Source organism: Gopherus flavomarginatus, chromosome 1, assembly GCF_025201925.1.
Source record: "Gopherus flavomarginatus isolate rGopFla2 chromosome 1, rGopFla2.mat.asm, whole genome shotgun sequence".
Taxonomy (NCBI): domain Eukaryota; kingdom Metazoa; phylum Chordata; order Testudines; family Testudinidae; genus Gopherus; species Gopherus flavomarginatus.
Genome location: NC_066617.1, coordinates 323,296,157 through 323,314,613, shown reverse-complemented (window position 1 = coordinate 323,314,613; position 18,457 = coordinate 323,296,157). Strand labels below are relative to the sequence as shown.

The 18,457-nt window shown below is 42.6% G+C and overlaps 1 protein-coding gene across 6 annotated transcripts in view; it reads right to left on the bottom strand.

The window, feature by feature from the left end:
* Positions 1-1,379: 1,379 nt before the first annotated feature.
* Positions 1,380-18,457, bottom strand: part of STARD13 (StAR related lipid transfer domain containing 13) — a 393,039-nt gene continuing 375,961 nt past the window's right edge. For 3 of the 6 annotated variants that reach the window (XM_050937154.1, XM_050937157.1, XM_050937156.1), the window contains 6 exons: positions 15,302-15,509; positions 13,676-13,790; positions 12,718-12,942; positions 9,102-9,319; positions 5,992-6,168; positions 1,380-4,376 (listed from right to left, as the gene is read on the bottom strand). In XM_050937154.1, coding sequence (XP_050793111.1) covers positions 4,259-4,376; positions 5,992-6,168; positions 9,102-9,319; positions 12,718-12,942; positions 13,676-13,790; positions 15,302-15,509 — 1,061 coding nt within the window. In that variant the 3' untranslated portion in view covers positions 1,380-4,258. The remainder of the gene's footprint in view (positions 4,377-5,991; positions 6,169-9,101; positions 9,320-12,717; positions 12,943-13,675; positions 13,791-15,301; positions 15,510-18,457) is intronic. The other 3 variants (XM_050937155.1, XM_050937158.1, XM_050937159.1) reach the window with 1 other exon arrangement.

The following is an 18,457-nucleotide window of genomic DNA, read 5'->3' as shown; positions in this document are numbered from 1 at the left end:
GTGTTTAATCCTGGATGTTTCTACATCAGTCACCTCATTAGCACCTTTGCTATACCAGTATCTTGTGAAAACAAGGGCATTTATGAGGGAGGTGCAGGTGTGAGCACAACAATTAGTAGCAACATGTTTCTTGGTGAAGTCAGAGTGCAGCCAACAACCTGCAGCCCAGGCAAGCAGGGGCTGTGCTGCCCTCATACATGGGGCGGTGAAAAAAGGGAAGCCAGAGTGGGGCCCTAATCCAGCATCTTAAGCAAGAAAGGTGAGATGTCTGTGTCAGGCCAAACTTTGTGGGGCTTGGAACTTTGTTTCTATGGAGCCCTGTCTTTCCAATGCTTTCTCTGGCTCCACTCCTGCCTGCCCTAGGTCTTTGACAGCCCTGCTGGGTGGTGGGAACACATCTTAACAAGAGGAGCTCTTTGGTTACTTGCAAGGTTGGCGTATTGTATTTTAAAGAACAGACGCACCCTAAGGTTCCTAGGACTGGATCCACAAGGGGGATTTAGCCTCATTGTTGCAACACTTAACATTTAGGTGCCCTGCCACACAGTGGAATATGGAGCCCCAAGTGTAGGCACCTAGGCTCCTGCTACATTGCAGGGGAGAGTTACATGCCTAAGAATGGGATCCACAAAAGCCAGCATGCTGCGCAGAAAGCTGCCTAAACTGGCCAGTAGGAAATGTGGAGGTGAGGGGATGAGGCAATGGATTTATGCTCCACCAGCGCTGTATACCCTGCCACTTAGTATTGAAATCTAGAGCCCTGTGGTAGGCTGGAGGGAAGCGCTTCTCTCTGGTTGGGATTCATACCTGTCAGCCTTCTGCTGGAATTACAGGCCTGTGTGCTTTCTCACAATAAGGAGGTGGTGGTGGTTGCGTTCCCCCTTATAACCGTTAGCCCAGCAGTTAGCGCTTTGACAGCCAGGGCTCCCACATCCTGGGCGAATCTCACTTGTTGAAGCGGTGCAACTTTGTGTAAGTAATTACATATTCATGGTCCCACACTGAGAGTAAGAATGACGCTGTAGCCCAGTGGCTTGAGGCACTTATCTGAGAGGAGGGAGACCCATGTCCCTGCTCCACATCAGGGAGGGTAGGGACTTCAACACTGTGTGCTAACCACTGGGTTAATAGTTATGGAGAGGAGAGGAAGGGGTGGGACAACCACTATAATTTTGTGTAAGAGCTGAGAAACCTGGAAACCTAGGAAGTTAGACTCACTGGTATTGAAGTCCTCTGGGCATTCCATTAGCAAAACTCACATCACTGTAGCCCTCATGGTGTGGGAGCACTGGCGGGGAGGGAGCCGCTCCACACTCCAGGTTTGTTTCCAGTTCCAGCATAGAAGAAATGAACACATAGAGGTAAAGGAACTCTGAAGCTTTAATGTATGCACATTTATTCACCTCTGCAATTACTTATCTACAATTGATGACTGATACTAAAAGATGAGGTAAAAATATGAGGTATTAATATGAGTATAACATTTCAAAATGTGGTTGTCATATTGTATTCCAAATGGCAGCATAATACTTAATACAAAATACTGTAGTGTCTGACTGGTAGATATGTGCCTTAATACACATCTTAAAAGAAAATGTATTTCATCGATACATGGCTTAGAGATGCTGCAAGTACAGCGACAAAGCTTCTGCTCCCCTCCTAACCATGAGGGGTCTTCTGCCATTTCTGTAATTATAATAGGGGGGTTTTGGCAACTCCTCCAACTGGTTATCTCAGGATAAGACAATCCGTCCTGGTTTGCTACATTTTTCTTCCAGAAATTATTTGTTTGCAGTGCCTGGATAATTCTGTGTTGATTAATACACAGGCAGTGTTGTATTCACTTATGTAAGCTCATGTATGATAAGGGCATTGAACTCTCATGCTTCAGGGAACAGGCTGTGCCAGGGGTTGGAGGGTCACAAAAATGTCCTTCTCCTTGTAAAATACTGCTCAGGTGGCTATGTGCCGTATGAGAGGGCATGCCTTCTTGAATCTTACAGTAGTGATAACTGCTGACAGTAGGAAACTGATCTTGATTCACCAGTGATCTACTCCAGGATGGAAAATTATATGTTCTTGAACCACCATCACTGGAAAATGATATGCCAGAATAGCAGGATTGGTTACTGTGGCATATAGCTGTCTTATGATATTTAGAGGCATATGATGGTATCTCAGTACTCATATCTCTCTAATATTTCTTAATAATATAATTGCACATTGCTGACAAACACAACACAACAGATGTAATCTAAGTACATTCAAAGTACAGAGGCAGAGTCACTCTGTGAAGCCATTACTCCAGCACCACTGAATCATGATATAAATCTCAGTAGCTACTAGTGGGATGATAAATCTCAGATTAAAACTCACAATAAATGTAGGTAGAATTCATTTAAAGAAGTGAACTAAAACACTGGTTATGAATGACCAAACTGGCTAATGCAGCAATAAATAAAGTCAAGGTGAACAAATATCTGAGTAATGAAGGAGTGTTGTATTAATACACCTGTGTTTTTTTAAACTGATTCATGTATATAATTACATTTTTGATCTTATGTTGGTTAAAAAAAACAACAGAAAACAAAACCCCTGTCTCATAGCTAACAGACATTTTTAAAGCATTCTTCCCCTTAGCAAAATGTTAAGTCCCTGAAAATGAAATGGTCCAGTAGATTTGATCCTGCTCCCATTGTTGTTAACAGAAGCAGAATGGGTGCCAGTGCAGTGCATAAAATGAAAATGTTCACTCTTACCAAAAAAAGCTATTTTCCCAAGAATTAGTTACTTTTTATAGTGAAAATATATAAAAAGGTATATTTAGCTGCACATCTGGGTCCATGTAGGGTGGAAACACTGCTCTGGACTTTGGTTAACCATTAAATATCTTCACAGAAAGAGGAAAGAACAGCTCCCTAAGTACATACTTAGCTAGAAATCTAAAAGAAAGGCTTCAGAGTGGTGGCCCTTAATAACTTGCCAGTTTGACTCCAGATAAACAGTACCTCAGTATCTGCCACATTCCTTTGAACTGCTCTAGACTGAGGCCTGGTCTACACTGAAGGGGGGGATCAATCTAAGATACACAACTTCAGCTATGAGAATAGCGTAGCTGAAGTTGACATATCTTAGATCGACTTAGATTGACTTACTTTGCATCCTCACGGTGCGGGATCGACGGCCACCGCTCCCCCGTCGTCTCCGCTTCCGCCTCTCGCCCTGGTGGAGTTCCAGAGTCGATGGGGAGCATGTTCGGGGATCGATTTATCGAGTCTAGACGAGATGCAATACATCGATCCCTGATAGATCGATCACTACCCGCCGATCTGGCGGGTAGTGTAGACATACCCTTAATATAGGGAGCAGCTTTACTACTGCAAATGGTGAGGTCCTTTAACTGCAACTACTTACTTAGTTGTTTAAGGCAACAGGCAAGTTTTCAAGAGTTATCTGGAATAGTCATAAACTTCCTACAGCTTATTGTAAATGGTCTTCAAAATGTGCATACCAGTTACAATGTCCATGTTAGCGTTTTTTGGTGATAGCGAACTGCTGTTCAATATTTTTAAACATACCATTATCCCCTCTAAACTCCCTACATCTATTTCTATGTACCTTCTTGTAGTTTACACGCCCCCCACACATAACAATAATGAAAACAGCCAGTCATCCATTTTTCTGTTAGATATCACACAGATTATGTCACGTAGCCTTGCGATAATAATAAACACAGCTTATGTAGCTGTGAAACACTGAGAAACAAGCAACAAGAATAGATCCTTATAAGGTCAAAATTGATGCAGATGATTTCTCCTAGAAAGCACTAAATTATATACAAAATAATTACTTTACATATACATATATAGATATATATATAATATACATAGATAAGTATATACATACTGTACATGGTTTATTTACAATTAAAATATGCTTCTTAGAAGCTTTTAAATATCAGAATTATGCAACACACAAATAATGGTAATAGTCTCATTTTAAAGTAACAATGAGAAAAGCTTTTAAAAAAAGGTTTACTTCAGTAATTGAAAGTAACATACATGGAATGGGGCACATAAGTAATCTAAGTCTCTGGAATGAGCAGGCCTTCCTGTGAAATCCCTGTTTCGCCACTGTACAGACATCAGGTTATACTTCTATTGCAGCTAATGCTAAAACCTTACTCAAACCTTTGCTCTGGGTCTTTCTGCTGTCTACCATACTCTGCTTTAGGCTCACACGTTCCTGGACTATTTCCTCAGATTTTGGTTTCTGGTCCCTCAGCAATGAGAGGTTGAAATGAGTTTCTGATCCTGGCAACTTCTGCTGCACACAAATGTCCGAAGACTTTGTTGTACCACTCTGGGGAATGGCCTCTGAGGAAATGAAAGAGAACAAAATTACTGAAAAACTGCTTACCAGGAGTGGGATTGCCATGCAATACCCCAGCCATACTGAAATCCCACAGTGCTGTTGAAGAACCTGATATGCTTTATCATCATCACCACCATCACCTCCATCACCACCAGTGTACTTGGAACACTTTTCTGTGCTATATTCAAATTTACATTTCACTCGTACAGTAATGTCAGCTGTACAGTGGTGTCTGTAGGGTGGAGAGATGATCTTGGCAGGTACCATTTCTCCCCCTCAGCAGTGCTGGCTGCTGTGAATACATCAAACCTGTCCTCTGCTCTTTACACTGGCTTCCCATGGACTATCGAATCAAGGTCTCAGGCCTTATCTTCAAGATGCACAATGGCCCAGGGTATTTAAGAGATCAGCTAAAGCTCCATAATGGAGAGTATCATTGACTGCTTTGCTCCTCTGGGACTATGGAACTCTCCACAATAAGAGTAAAGCTTGACTGTATGGTAGACAGAACTTTCTTAGGGACTGGTCCAAGAAATGGAATGAACTCCTCCAGGAGTTAAGGACCATCACAAACCGCACCACCTTACACTCCAAATGCAACATTTCTTTGACTTTGCCTTATCTAAAAATATTTTGCGATATATTAAAAATAATCCAAAACCATAACACGCCACTGCACACAATTCGTGAGGGAACAAATACATGACCATGTTAGTCATGTTGCTTAATGCACTATTGGAATGTGCTCAGATACTATGGTGATAAGCCCAGTATAAGAACCTATATAGAATACAATTTGTGCTTCATTATTACCATACCTGCAGGAAATAAACCCTACATTGAACAATGAACTATGACGGAGCTACCATAGACTTTTCTGGTATGTTAAAAGAGCAATTCTGCATAAAGTGTGATTCTGCAGAAATGCATACTGGGATTCTCTGTTTGCCTCTCAATTATTTCTATTGTGTTCGACTTAGAATTTTTTTTTCTTGTAACTGCCATCTCTACAAATTCAACCTGGTTCTTTCATTTTTATACACCAGAACCAGTAACAGTTCTCCAGGCAAAGTGAGGCCCCCACCTGCTCATGGGCAGCCTCATGATCTTCAAACTAGCAAACCCACGTGGCCTTCAGTAGTTTTGCATAAACATAACTGAGTAGAACTTAGTAAACAATGCTGCTAATAAACCATACTAAGAAACAAAGTCTGTCTCTCACTGTCTTAGCTGTGTTTGTGCTGCAGGTCTAACAGGAGGAAACAGAAGTAAAGCCATATTTTTGTTACTAATGTGAGCAGCTATGACCCTGAATACACACCGAGAGCAGACCAGTTCAGGAAGAAGGTGCCATTTTCAGTCATTTTTTGGACAAGAACAGCAGTTTAGTTCTTATCTTGCTTCATTCATCTTTTAAAAGTAACACTATTTCAGAAAATGCATTAAATCCCTACAAACTACTGACACTAACTGCATACAGGAAATACTGCAGCTATTGTATTACTACTAGGAACACACAACTGCCCTTTCTTGGCTAACCCTGCTAAACTAAGCTTAGAGATTTTTGGTTTATTGAGGGGATGTCACTGATCTGCTCTCTGCAGGTATGGTACTTACTTCAGATCAATTCTACAGACATGCGTCAGCCTGGATTTTCCAGAGCCACAAGGCTCTATTAAATACTGAGAATCCATCACAATTGCTCGTACACCTCCTATCAGTGGAGCTTCTTCATGTTCCACAGAGACGGCCACTAGTGTGCACACTCCCTTTGGCAAATCTGTCCTCCATGTCCTGTCACAAGACATTTAAGAAAGAAAGTATCACATTTAGAGAAAGAATGAAAGCTCTGAGCAGTGCAGAAAGCAAGAGCTAGACTCCAAAAGTTTGGTTATTTCACAGATTCATGGTTTTAATTAGGGTTGTCAAACAATTAAAAAATAATCACAATTTATCACAGGATTAAAAATAGTCACAATTAATCAATAATAAAATACCCATTTACATTTATTATAAATATTTTTTGATTGTTTTTAAACATTCAAATATATTGATTTCAATTACAACACAGAATACAAAGTGTGCACTGCTCAGTTATTTTATTACAAATATCTGCACTGTAAGTAAAATAAACAAAATAAATATTATTTTCAATTCACCTCATACAAGTACTGTAGTGCTATCTCTTCATTGTGAAAGTGCACCATACAAATCTAGAATTTTGTTTATGTTACATAACTGCACTCTAAACCAAAACAATGTAAAACTTTAACACCTACAAATTGAAGAACGAAGGGACATACGACTGTTGGCGTATCTGGCATGTAAATACCTTGCAATGCCGGTTACAACAGTGCCATGCAAATGTCTGTTTTCACTTTCAGGTGACATTGTAAATAAGACACGGGCAGCATGATTTCCCCTAAATGTAAACAAACTTGTTTGTTTTAGTGATTGGCTGAACATGAAGTAGGACTGAGTGGACTTGTAGGCTCTAAAGTTTTACATTGTTTTGGTTTTGAGTGCAGTTATGTGAAGAAAATCCTGAACTTCCAAATAAAGAGATTGCAGTAGAGTACTTGTGAGGATCAATTAATGTTGAGCCTCTTGAGATCCTCTGATGAAAGGTATTATATAAGTGCAAACTACTGTATATCAGCACCGCCCAGAGGATTCAGGGGGCCTGGGGTCTTCGACGGAAGAAGCTCCGGGGGCCCAGGCCCCGCAAGAGTTTTCTGGGGCCCCCAGAGCGAGTGAAGGACCCCGCTCCAGGGGCCCTGAAAAAATCTCATGGGGACCCCTGTGGGTCCCAGGGCCTGGGGCAAATTGCCCCACTTGCACCCCACTCTGGGCAACCCTGCTGTATATCAATATTTCCCCCCCTCTATGGCTGACATTCATTCCAAAATGTAAAGTCAGACATATGCATTCTTCCACATATCCCAGTTATCATTTTTAGAAACATTTTGATACCTTTCAATTATAGCTCTGAATTTAAAAAGCATAAAACAAACATTCTGAAGGCGAGATTGAAGTTAGCAGTCCTGTAAACTGAATAACTCACTTCTCTAGAGGTTAATAATTTCACTGAACTCAGTTGCTGCCAATCAAGGTGTATTAATTAGGTCAGGCAATCTGATTGGTTAACATAGCTCCAGCCTCAACACAAATCAAAGGATGTGAACAACAATCCTACTGCTTGGTCTCTCCTACCTGTTTTCAGCGCATCATAAACCAGCCAGGATTCTCTTTTATGATACATATATTTCAGTCAGTGATATACAGTAGTGTTGCTGAGCCATCCTGGGTAGATTATTGACGAGAATGAAAACTTGTTCTCAAGATTTTGTGTGACTGATGTGACTGCACTGTGGGTTTTTCAGGAACATAAAACACTGTGATGTATGGTGAACTGAAAGGAAAATAATCTGACCCAGAATAAAGGTGGTTAAAACCTCCCTGACTGCTGCTATGCAATCTTCTTGGGGCAAGGAGGGAATGCCACAGTGGACCAAATTAATCTCTGCTGTAAATGAAATGAAGTTCATAGTGTTATACCAGGGAGGAATTTAGCCTAGTCAGTAAAACTTGAGCAGGCAAAGGAAAATGTATAATGTACAGTAATATTTTCTGATCAGAAAGAAATTACAGAAAGTATTTTTAAACTTCTCTTAGGAATTCCAGCAGTTCTTTCCTTTATACCAATAACGTCTGCAAGTTGTTATTCTCTGACAGAACACAAAAGTTAACAATAAAAGGGATATCTTGATATAATTATATTTCATTGGGCTCTTCTATTACCTTCCATCATTTTTCTCCCTAATGCAATTCTGATTTGCTAGATCATTTCAGTGGCATATCATTCCAATAAGAGAGAGCAGAGGCCCAGAACAATAATGCACACACTCAATCAAAAGGAAACATTCAACAGCTGATGGCTGAGTTAGGGACAGCTCTTCTGTAGCTGAAATCTTTCTACACACCATTTCAATTTTCTGCCCTGATGAGTGGGCCAAGAACCAACCCTTAAGGTTTCAAAGGGCAGGTGCATTTAAGAGGATTTCTTGTTTATAGGTTGTGTATGAGCAGAGTTAAGGCTGTTTTTGGAATGTCCAATGAGCTAATTTACACATACACATTTATTTGAGACACTGCATGAACAGGGAGGATATATGAATATGGATCTACCTTCCATTGAGAGTTCATTTCCATACTTTTAAATATTTAGCTTTTTTTTTTTAAAAATGGTAGCATTTCTTGGTCTACAAACGTTCCAACTTTAAATGTTATCTAGTAACCTTAACTTAAACGTATTGGCATTTTTTCTACTAAACAGCTAGCTCGTCAAACTCAAGCAAATTGAGAGATCCACCATTCTCCAAACAGCATGGCAAAAGCAGGAGAAAAAACAGTTGGGTTATATCTGCATTATTTTGAGAGCAGCTATTATCAGGCATCTGTCCTAAGGAATGAATAATATTTATGTTCTAATACGTGGGTTTTGCAAGACTGTTGCTCAAATGTCATTGAGGAAAACATCAGTATGCTCTAAGTGCATAGTTTTAAATTCACTTTGAGAAATAAAATATTACAGCCTATATGTAGATGACACAGTATACTTAGTGAATAAATGTTAAGGAGAAAGCTCTATAAGACCAGATCTTTCTAATAACAGAAACTCCGTGTGGAGAAGTAAGAGCCAAGAAGAGTGCTTTTAGAAAGTTTACCTTAGAACTACAAAGTCTCTGCCAGGATGGGGTGCCATGCTGTTCAATACATACTGGTAGATTTCTGTTTGCTTATCCAGAGTTTCTACGACCTTCCATTGCAAGAAGTCCTCATCCCAAAGGTGACGTTCTCTTACAACTCGATTCAGTACAACTGATGGGGGTGCTTCAACTTCCACTGAAGCTTTCCAAAGCCTGAGTGGGTTGCCATCCCCAACCTTGAGTAAACAATAAAGAAAAATGGAAATGCTGGAGCTATGAATATGTTCTCGGTGTGGAATTTCCGGTGAGGACTCAGAGCTCAAGTTTAAGATGACGTTTCACAGCATTTGTATTTACAGGCATGTTCAATATTATTTGTTTATATAGAAATATACATGTGCTGACACTTAACAGAAAAATGAGACAGTAGGTTAAATTCTGTTCTTGCACCAATATAAATCTGGATTAGATCCTTCGATGGCACTGGCATTACTCTATTTATATTGGTGAGACTGAGATGCCAATTTGTTCCAAAGTTCCTATCTCAAAGATATTAAGTAGATCATGGGATTTTCCCTGAAGAGGTCATAGAATATTTGAAAAATAGCTGGTAAAAGGGACTGAAGAAAGGGTAGGTGATAAACAACATGATTAGAAGACTGATTTCTTAGCCCAGCATCTGAAACTCTGACTGCCCTGAAAGAGTCCCATGTTCAATCTAAAACACTTGGGCAATCTGAGGTGATGCTGTGTACAGAGAATTTGCCCTTTTGGCTCATCAGTGGAGTTGCATTAACCAGAGTTTTCAAGAGTAATTGACATGGTGACTCATTCTTGTGTCTGGATGGATAAAGGTTCCTTTTTCTGGGGCCCCAAAAGTAGGAAAATAGCTTTTATAGCAAAAAATCTGCTCACTAGCCCTTGGGTTCTGTTACTTGATACAGCACCGTAGTGGGGAGAAAACCACAGAGAGCCCAAGATGATAGAAAGGCAGGGCTGGAAGGGACAGCCCCCGTGCTGTGGCAGGATCAAATAAACCTAGACCATCCCTGACAGGTGTTTATCCAACCTCCAATGATGCGGATTCCACAATTTCCCTTGGAAGTCTATTCCAAAGCTTAACTACCTTTGTATTTAGAAAGTCTATTCCAAAGCTTAACTACCTTTGTATTTTCCTAATATCTAACCTAAATCTCTCTTGCTGCAGGTTAAGCCCATTACTTTTTCTACCTTCCGTGGAGACGGAGAACAATTGATCACAGTCCTTTTTATAACAGCCCTTAACAGCCCCGTCCCCATTCTTCTTTTCTCACAGCTAAACATGCACTCTTAACTTTTTCTCATAGGTCAGGTTTTTTCAACTATTTAATATTTTGGTTGCTTTCCTCAGGATTCTCTCCAATTTGTTGACATATTTCCTAAAGTGTGGCACCCAGTATCGGACACAGTACTCCAGATGAGGCCTCACCAGTGCCAAGTAAAGTGGGACACTTACCTTCCGCGTCTTACATACAACACTCATTTTAATATAGCCCACAATGATATTAACCTTTTTTTGCAGCTGCATCACATTGTTGATTCATATTCAATTTTTGATCTTCTATAACCCCAGGTCCTTTTCAGCAGCACTACCACATAAGTCAGTCATTCCCCATTTTGTAGTTGTGCATTTGTCTTTACTGAATTTTGTTTTGTTGATTTCAGACCAATTCTCCTATTTGTCAAGGTAATCTTGAATTCTAATTCTGTCCTCCAAAAGTTCTTGCAACCCTTCCCAGCTTGGTGTTATCTGCAAATTTTAAAAGCATACTCTCCACTCCACTCTCCAAGTCATTAATGAAACTACTGAATAGTACTAGACCTAGGACTGACCTCTGTAGGACCCCACTAGATGAGCCCTCCCAGTCTGACAGCAAACTGTTGTTAACTACTCTTTGAGTACAGTCTTTCAACCTGTTGTGTACCCACCTTATAGTAATTTCAGCTAGACCACATTTCCCTAGTTTGCTTATGAGAACATCATGTGGGATTGCATCAAAAGCCTCACTAAAATCAAGATATACTATGTCATTCTTCCCCCCTAGTAACTGGTAAACCTGTCAAAGAAGGAAGTTAAGTTGGTTTGGTATGATTTGTTCTTGACAAATCCATGCTGGCTCTTCCTGATAACCCTATTTTCCTTAGGATGCTTACAAACTGATTGTTAGGCTGACTGGTCTATAATTCTCCAGGTCCTCTTTGTTCCCCCTTTTAGAGACAGGTTCTATGTTTCCCTTCTCAAGTCTTCTGGGACTTTACCCATCCCCCAAGAGTTCTCAAAGATAATTGCTAATGATTCCAAGATTGCTTCAGCTCATTTCTGAAGTGTCCTATAATGAATTTCATCAGGCCCTGCTAACTTGGATATGTCCATCTTATCTAAATATTCTTTAACCTGTTTTTCCCTATTTTGGCTTGCATTCCTTCCCCTTTGTTAATATTAACTTCCCCCTTGTTGTAATGGGGAAAGCCTCCATCTGAATAGAGTGGTGACAAAATTATCCTAAAATCATAGATCTAACATTTTCACAACAACTGTGCAGGACTACCCTGGTAGAACAGGCAGGAAGCTATACTGTATCTATATTAACAAAGTTCCCCCTGCCCTCCACACACACCTTCCAAATCTCCTCAAGCTTTAGAAAACTTTCTCTAATGTGTTCCAGTGACCTGTTTGCAGGAGAAGCAGAAGGCCAGGAAAGTTACTCATCCCCTTCTCAAACAACTCACTCAAGTAATACAATCTATTTTTCCTCTTTTCTTCTCTCTATCTTTTCACGGTTTGCTTTATCACTTCCTCTGCCTGTTAGCTGAGACCTTACTATGGCTTCTTTGTGCCCACTTCCAGGAATATCATACAGGCAAGTCTTATTTTACGCAGGGTTCCGTTCCTCGGTTAGCGCGTAAAGCGAAAACCGCGTATACTTAAAATTACATCCCCAAGCCCTTTAAATCCTGCCTACAGCTCTGGCAGCCGGCCCGGGGCAGCATTTAAAGGGCTCCTCCGGAGCTTCAGATGGGTTTTAAAGGGCTCCACCGGGCTTCCCACCGCAGCGGTGGGAAGCCCGGTGGAGCCCTTTAAATCCCGCCCGCAGCTTTGGCAGCCGGGCCGGCATTTAAAGGGCCCAGACCTCCACGGTGGCTGGAGCCTCAGGCCCTTTAGTTCGCCCCAGGGGCTACCAGCCACCTCTGCAGCTGGGAGCCCCCTGGGTGATTTAAAGGCCCTGGGACTCTCAGCCACAGCGGGTGCCCCAGGACCTTTAAATCTTGAGGCCACGCCCCTGGACTCCGGCCGTACAGCGTAAATCTAAAATCGTGCATGTTAAATGCGTGTAAGTTGCGACAGACCTGTACATAGATCACTGCCATGTTACATTTCTATTAACTATTTATTTATATAGGAAGTTTTAACAGGTTTCCCCCCCTCGCCTCCAAGAATATTATTTACCTGCCTGTAGAAGACTTAAAAAATAGTAAAGGCATTTATTCAGCCAGTAATGAACTAATGGGACCTATGGGTAGAAATGGGTAGATTAGAATTTTTTTTAATTTGTTTTGTTTTGTTTTTTACTTCTTCCACATCTCTTGAAATTACCTTTTTGTAGGCAAGGTCTGTGTTCTCTATGCTAGAACAGGTGACCCATCCTTTGAATTTCTCTTTTGCTTCTTTCTGAAGGTTGTGCATCAGACTTTCAAGGTACATTTGGTAATTTCCTCCTTCTTCACCCATTTGCTTTCCTAGTTCCTCCACTGTTGGACAATGCACTTCAGCTTCCATGTAGGAGTTCCGAGACTGGGTTGCCATCTCATGGGGGACCTGCTTCAAAGAAAGCAGGTAAAACTTAGAGGTAGACACTTATTTTGAGAACTGCCCTTTAAGAGAAACATTCTCTAGCATGATGTATTATCCTGTACACAAGCACAATGAATCTATGAAAGCAGATACTCACTGCTATCTTTGCCTACTGTTAATCATGAGATATCAAGATACGATAATAGCCACTGTGTCTGTGTACCACACCTCTCTACTGGATGGAATCAGACTGTTCAATTGTACGTCAAAGGCCCTTTAGTGCTAATAGCGATTCTCCTTTAGCTCAAAGAAGACTAGCATGTACTTTTGGAGCAGGAAGATACAAGTTCTATCCCTGAAATGGCAAATGCCAGTGCATGTAGTTCAGTAATCACTGTGTAATCCTAGGCAACGACAGCTTTATTACACTACATACAGAACAACATATGTAAGCTCCCTTCTGGATTTTTTTTATTAAAACATATAACTAATTCAATGTTAAAACAACAGATTTTACTATAAAGTAAAATTTGTTAACCCAGAAGGATCATAAACTAATGTTGCTAATATCTGCATCTCTGAAAAGGTAGAAGGAGACAGTCAAAAAGAAATGAGAAATAAACTTCAGATGGGAACAAGCTTATAATAAGTGAGGAACCATCGCCCTCTAAGCTAAAATGAAAGAGAAAATGTAAATATGTCAAAGGCTGCTCTATTATGTACAGTGGCCTCCATGAGTAATACTGAGTCTTCCACTCACCTCAAAAAGTTTGTTGCATTCTATTATCATGTGTGCAAGTCCCTGAGTAGCTGCCAGATTTTCACTGAGGTCCTTCTGATCTGGCTTTCCTGTTGCATATTTTTTCTGTATTACTCTGTAATTGAATTCAGTGTCTCAGGTAAGAGGAGCTGGATCTTTTTAATATGAAAGTAAACATAATGGCACAATGATCTCATAGTCATAGAGAAAACCTTTTTAAATTTAAATTTCTAAGAGATCATTCAGGCCACACAAAACCTTTTTTCGATTCAAAGGAAAAGTGTTTACCTAAAATATTCTCAAGCCAAAGTTAAAAGCAGGAACATTTAAAGATGTTGAACATTGCATATCAGACATTTTGCAACAGACCTTCAACAAATAAGCCCTGTCATCATTTAAAATGCTTGGCAAGGCACTGGCTACAAGGAGACTTTTCCAGACCCATATATCTGAACAGATTCCAAATATGCTCACAGTAATATCTTTGGCAGGGATGGGAAAGGAATGCAGAGGGGACATTTAGATGGGCCACCAATGTTTGGATGGGTCTAAGCCCTGTTTAATCTATATTCACCATGTTATGAACCACAGGAACATGGCCTGAAATGAGCTCAATTTTCCAGTTATCAGAATGCTATTCAAGTATACACAAAGTGAGTCATTGGCAGAGCTGAGATTAGCACACAAGCGTTCCGTGCTTATCCCTCCTTTCCATGATGCCTCTTTAACAACAATTTGGGTGAAGTTTGAGGTTGCACAGGATTTAAGCCAGAACATACCCATTGACTTTGACAGGAATTGTGTGCCTGCAACCTTGTGCCATGCCGTGAAAATGTGCTTGTTAAAAGCCATGCTCACAAAACTGTGGACCTATCTTCTCCACACTGAAGTCAATGGCAAAAGTCCGTAACAGGGTGCTGGCCTAAGAGGCACTGAACTAGCCCCTGCTAGCTCAGCTCCCCAAAAGGGGAAATAATTGGAGCTGGCAGGGTGTGGCTCATTAAAGGGCTGCCAGGTAATCACCTGTGAGCTTTATGGGGCGGAGGCCTATAAAGCTAGCAGGAAGGGACAGGAAAGGGAGGAGGTAGGGATTGCTGTTCCCACCTAGCTGCAGGAGCTAGCTGTTCCCCAGGTGGCTACCTGAGTAATATTGAAGTGTACAGAACTATATATAGGTGGTGGTGGAAATGCACACAGGGAAATAAAAGGCACTGAGGTTTGCAAAGGACTGGTCTCCGACTGACTTGTACCAAGAGCAAGGAAGGGCATGTCTACAGTCCCATTGACGCCAATGGCAGCAGAATCAGGTTTGGTGCCTTCAAAAGCCAAAACTACCCCTACAAAACATACTCACACACACATTGAATTTAGAGATAAAAATAGGCATTTACTTGTGCAAGAATTAAATGACTTTCTCTGTGTGTAAATGCCCTTTTGGCTCTGTAATTCCTTCTCAAAGAATGCATGCCCAAATCTTAGGGTGCGATAGTCAACAGTCGCCTTTGAAAATCTGACCCCAAATGTTGGTCTAAACATCAAAAGTATCATGCTCATACAATATTATTTAAGTTTTAAATTCCAGCCCTTTCTGTAAAAGATAAGGGGACAGCCAAGACAATTACTTACCTTGGTGAGCTTTCCTTCTTTAATATATTAAGGTGGAAAAGGGAAGGGGCCAGACACACCGCTACATTCATCGGAGTCATTTGATTCTCTTCTACAGAGGAGACATCATTCAGGAAACACAGCAGAGTCTGCAAAACCTCCCTGTTTTCGTCTGACATCAACATGATGGCTGCCCGCAAGGCCTGAAGTCTCTGCTCTTTGGGAACATCTGAGGAAAATCAAGTGTCATTCAATGGGGTTAATCATAACATCATGTAAAGACACTGGAACATGATAAAGTGAACACAAACTCACACTGTGGTGACGACTCTTTTTGGAGGGGGAAAACACCTTTTAATTGTCAGACTATGAAAACCTGAGCTTTTCTTTCTTACATATTCTGAGCTTGCTCGCTCTGACTCTTCCATGTTTTGGAAAGTGAATACCGACTTGTACTAAGGAGGACTGAGTCCGAACTTTTAAGTGCTATTATATATTTTATCTTTCCATACTGCATCGCCTGTCTAACCTATTTTACTACCCTTCTCTGTCCCTGAGGTGGGTCTCTAAGAAGGAGACCGTACTTCATTTAGAGTTTATGATGTGAGAACAGTACTTAGTGCCATAGCATTAAATGCTATTTTCTATGCTCTCTCTGCCCTTGGGAGAGCAGTTCAAAAAGCATTAGGAATGCTTGGGGAAATGCTTGCACTTATGTCCTGAACCTAGGAAGAGTTTAATGAAAGTAGTAATGGATATGCTTGAATAGCATCTTGGACAGAATTATTTTTAAAGCTACCATAAGTTTCCTCAGGTTGGATTAAGAGAACTCCTTTGGGTGTTTAATACATTATATATAACCCTATGAAAGAAGAGCAAAGCGTGAGTTACCATTGATGTAACAGCAAGCTATTAAGTTCTGTCTCTTGGAAAGCTCATGCAACCACTTTATTTTAAAAGGTTTCAGACAAAAAATGGTAAATTGATATAGTACAACCCTGACTTTCTAGAGGTGACAAGGGACACAGGAAACCTTCAGAAAACTCAGAGGAATCTTTGCTAAGTCTGTGCAATGTGTCCCTCATCACAGTGGCGTAGCCAGGTTTTCAGCGTAGGGGGAGCAAAAAACATAAAAAAGACACACACACCCCGCCCCGGGTTCCCCCTCTGGTCATGCCCCCAGACTGGAACTCCCCCCCCAACTCTCCCTCCTGCGCCGCTGCCTGTCCCTGGCTCCTGTCCCAGCGCTTGGCTGTGCCTGCACCGGCCGGCAGGTGCAGCTTCTGTGCTGGCCTGCCGTCCCGCGGCTCCTCTGGCCATGCGGTGGGCAGCGCCGGCCTGCCGCCCCACGGCTCCTCTGGCTGTGCAGCAGACAGCGCAGGTCGACAGGCGCCACTTCCGCGCCGGGCTGCTGCTGCTGCCCCGCGGCTCCTCCGGCTGTGTGGTTGGTAGCGCTGGCTGGCAGGCGCCACTTCCATGCCTGCCGGCCTGAGGGGAAGCGGCTACTTCCGCTGAATCCCGCCAGCTACGCTACTGCCTCATCCCTCCCTGCACTGGATTCTGGCACATAATGAAGATTACAATACAACCTTGAGGGACGTCACTTCAGTTAACTGGGCATTTTGGTTAAGCAGAGTAACAAAAACCACTGTTATGCCAAGTATAGGGTAACTGAGCACAGTCTGAACTGTGATATGCCCATCCCACTGCAATCACAGAGATCAACCATTCTGGATATATCAGCAGTGTCCCAGCTCCTCAAGTTCTTGTCAGTATGTCATGAGGAAAATAATCCTTCTGAACCCCAATTTTGGTGATTATGTAAACTACATGCATATGAACAAAAATTCCCAAAGTAAAGTATCTATCTAACCCAGGGGTGGGCAAACTTTTTGGCCTGAGGGCCACATCTGGGTATGGAAATTGTATGGTGGGCCATGGATGCTCACAAAATTGGGGGTTGGAGTGTGGGAGGGGATGAGGGCTCCAGCTAGGGGTGCAGGCTCTGGGGTGGGGCCAGAAATGAGGCATTCAGAGTGTGTGAGGGGTATCCAGGCTGGAGGTTGGGATGTGGGAAGGATGAGGGCTCTGGGTGGAGGTGTGGGCTCTGGGGTGGGGCCAGGGATGAGGAGTTTGGGGTGCAGGAGGAGGCTGTGGGGTGTGGATCAGAGGGGTTTGGAGTATGGGAAGGGGCTCCAGGCTGAGGCAGGGGGTTATGGTGTGGGAGAGGGTATGGGCTCTGGGCTAGGGGTGCAGGTTCCAGGTTGGGGCTGGGGATGAGGGGTTTGGGGTGCAGGGTGGGGCTCCAGGTTGGAATAGGGGGTTGGGTGTGGGGAAGGGGGCTCCGGGCTGGGGGGTTCAGAGTACAGGAGGTGGCTCTGGGCTAGGGCAAGGGGTTGGGGTGCAGGGTGGTGGTGGTGAGGGCTCCAGCTGGGGGTGCAGACTTTGGGCTGGGGATCAGGGGGTTGGGGTGCAGAAGTGTTTTCCAGGCTGGGATTGAGGGGTTCAGAGGGTGGGAGGAGGATCAGGGCTGGGGCAGAGGGCTGGGTGGCAGGGGGACAGGCTCCAGACAGCACTTACCTCAAGCAGCTCCTGGAAACAGTGGTATGTCTCCCCTCTGGCTCCTACATGGAGGTGTGGCCAGGTGGCTCTGTGCGCTGTCCCATCCGCAGGCCCCACCCCTGCAGCTCCCATTGGCCACAGTTCCCGGCCAATGGGAGTTGTGGAGCTGGCGCTTGGGGTAGAGGCAGCACATGGAGCCCCCTGGCTGCCTCTACGCATAGGAGCCAGAGGTGGGACACGCCACTGCTTCTGGGAGCCATGTAGAGCTACGACACGTGCAGAGCGAGGCAAGCCCCCAACCCCGCTCCCAGTGGGAGCTCAAGGGCTGGATTAAAAGGTCTGATGGACCGTAGTTTGTCTACCCCTGATTTAACCCCATACTTTATGAGATACCATAGGTACTCAAGTAACTGTTCATTTTTATTTATTTTTTTGATCCAGAAAAGGTGGTTCTTCCAGTACTACCTATAGCAGAGAAATATAAATGTTGTTGAATGTATGGAGGAAAAAATCCTACATGTTTTTAATCTAAACTTTGTTTCTCAATATGTAGGAAAGCCCACCTGTTTCCCTGTTACTGCTTTGTTTTAAACAGATCCATACTGAAGTCCTTAA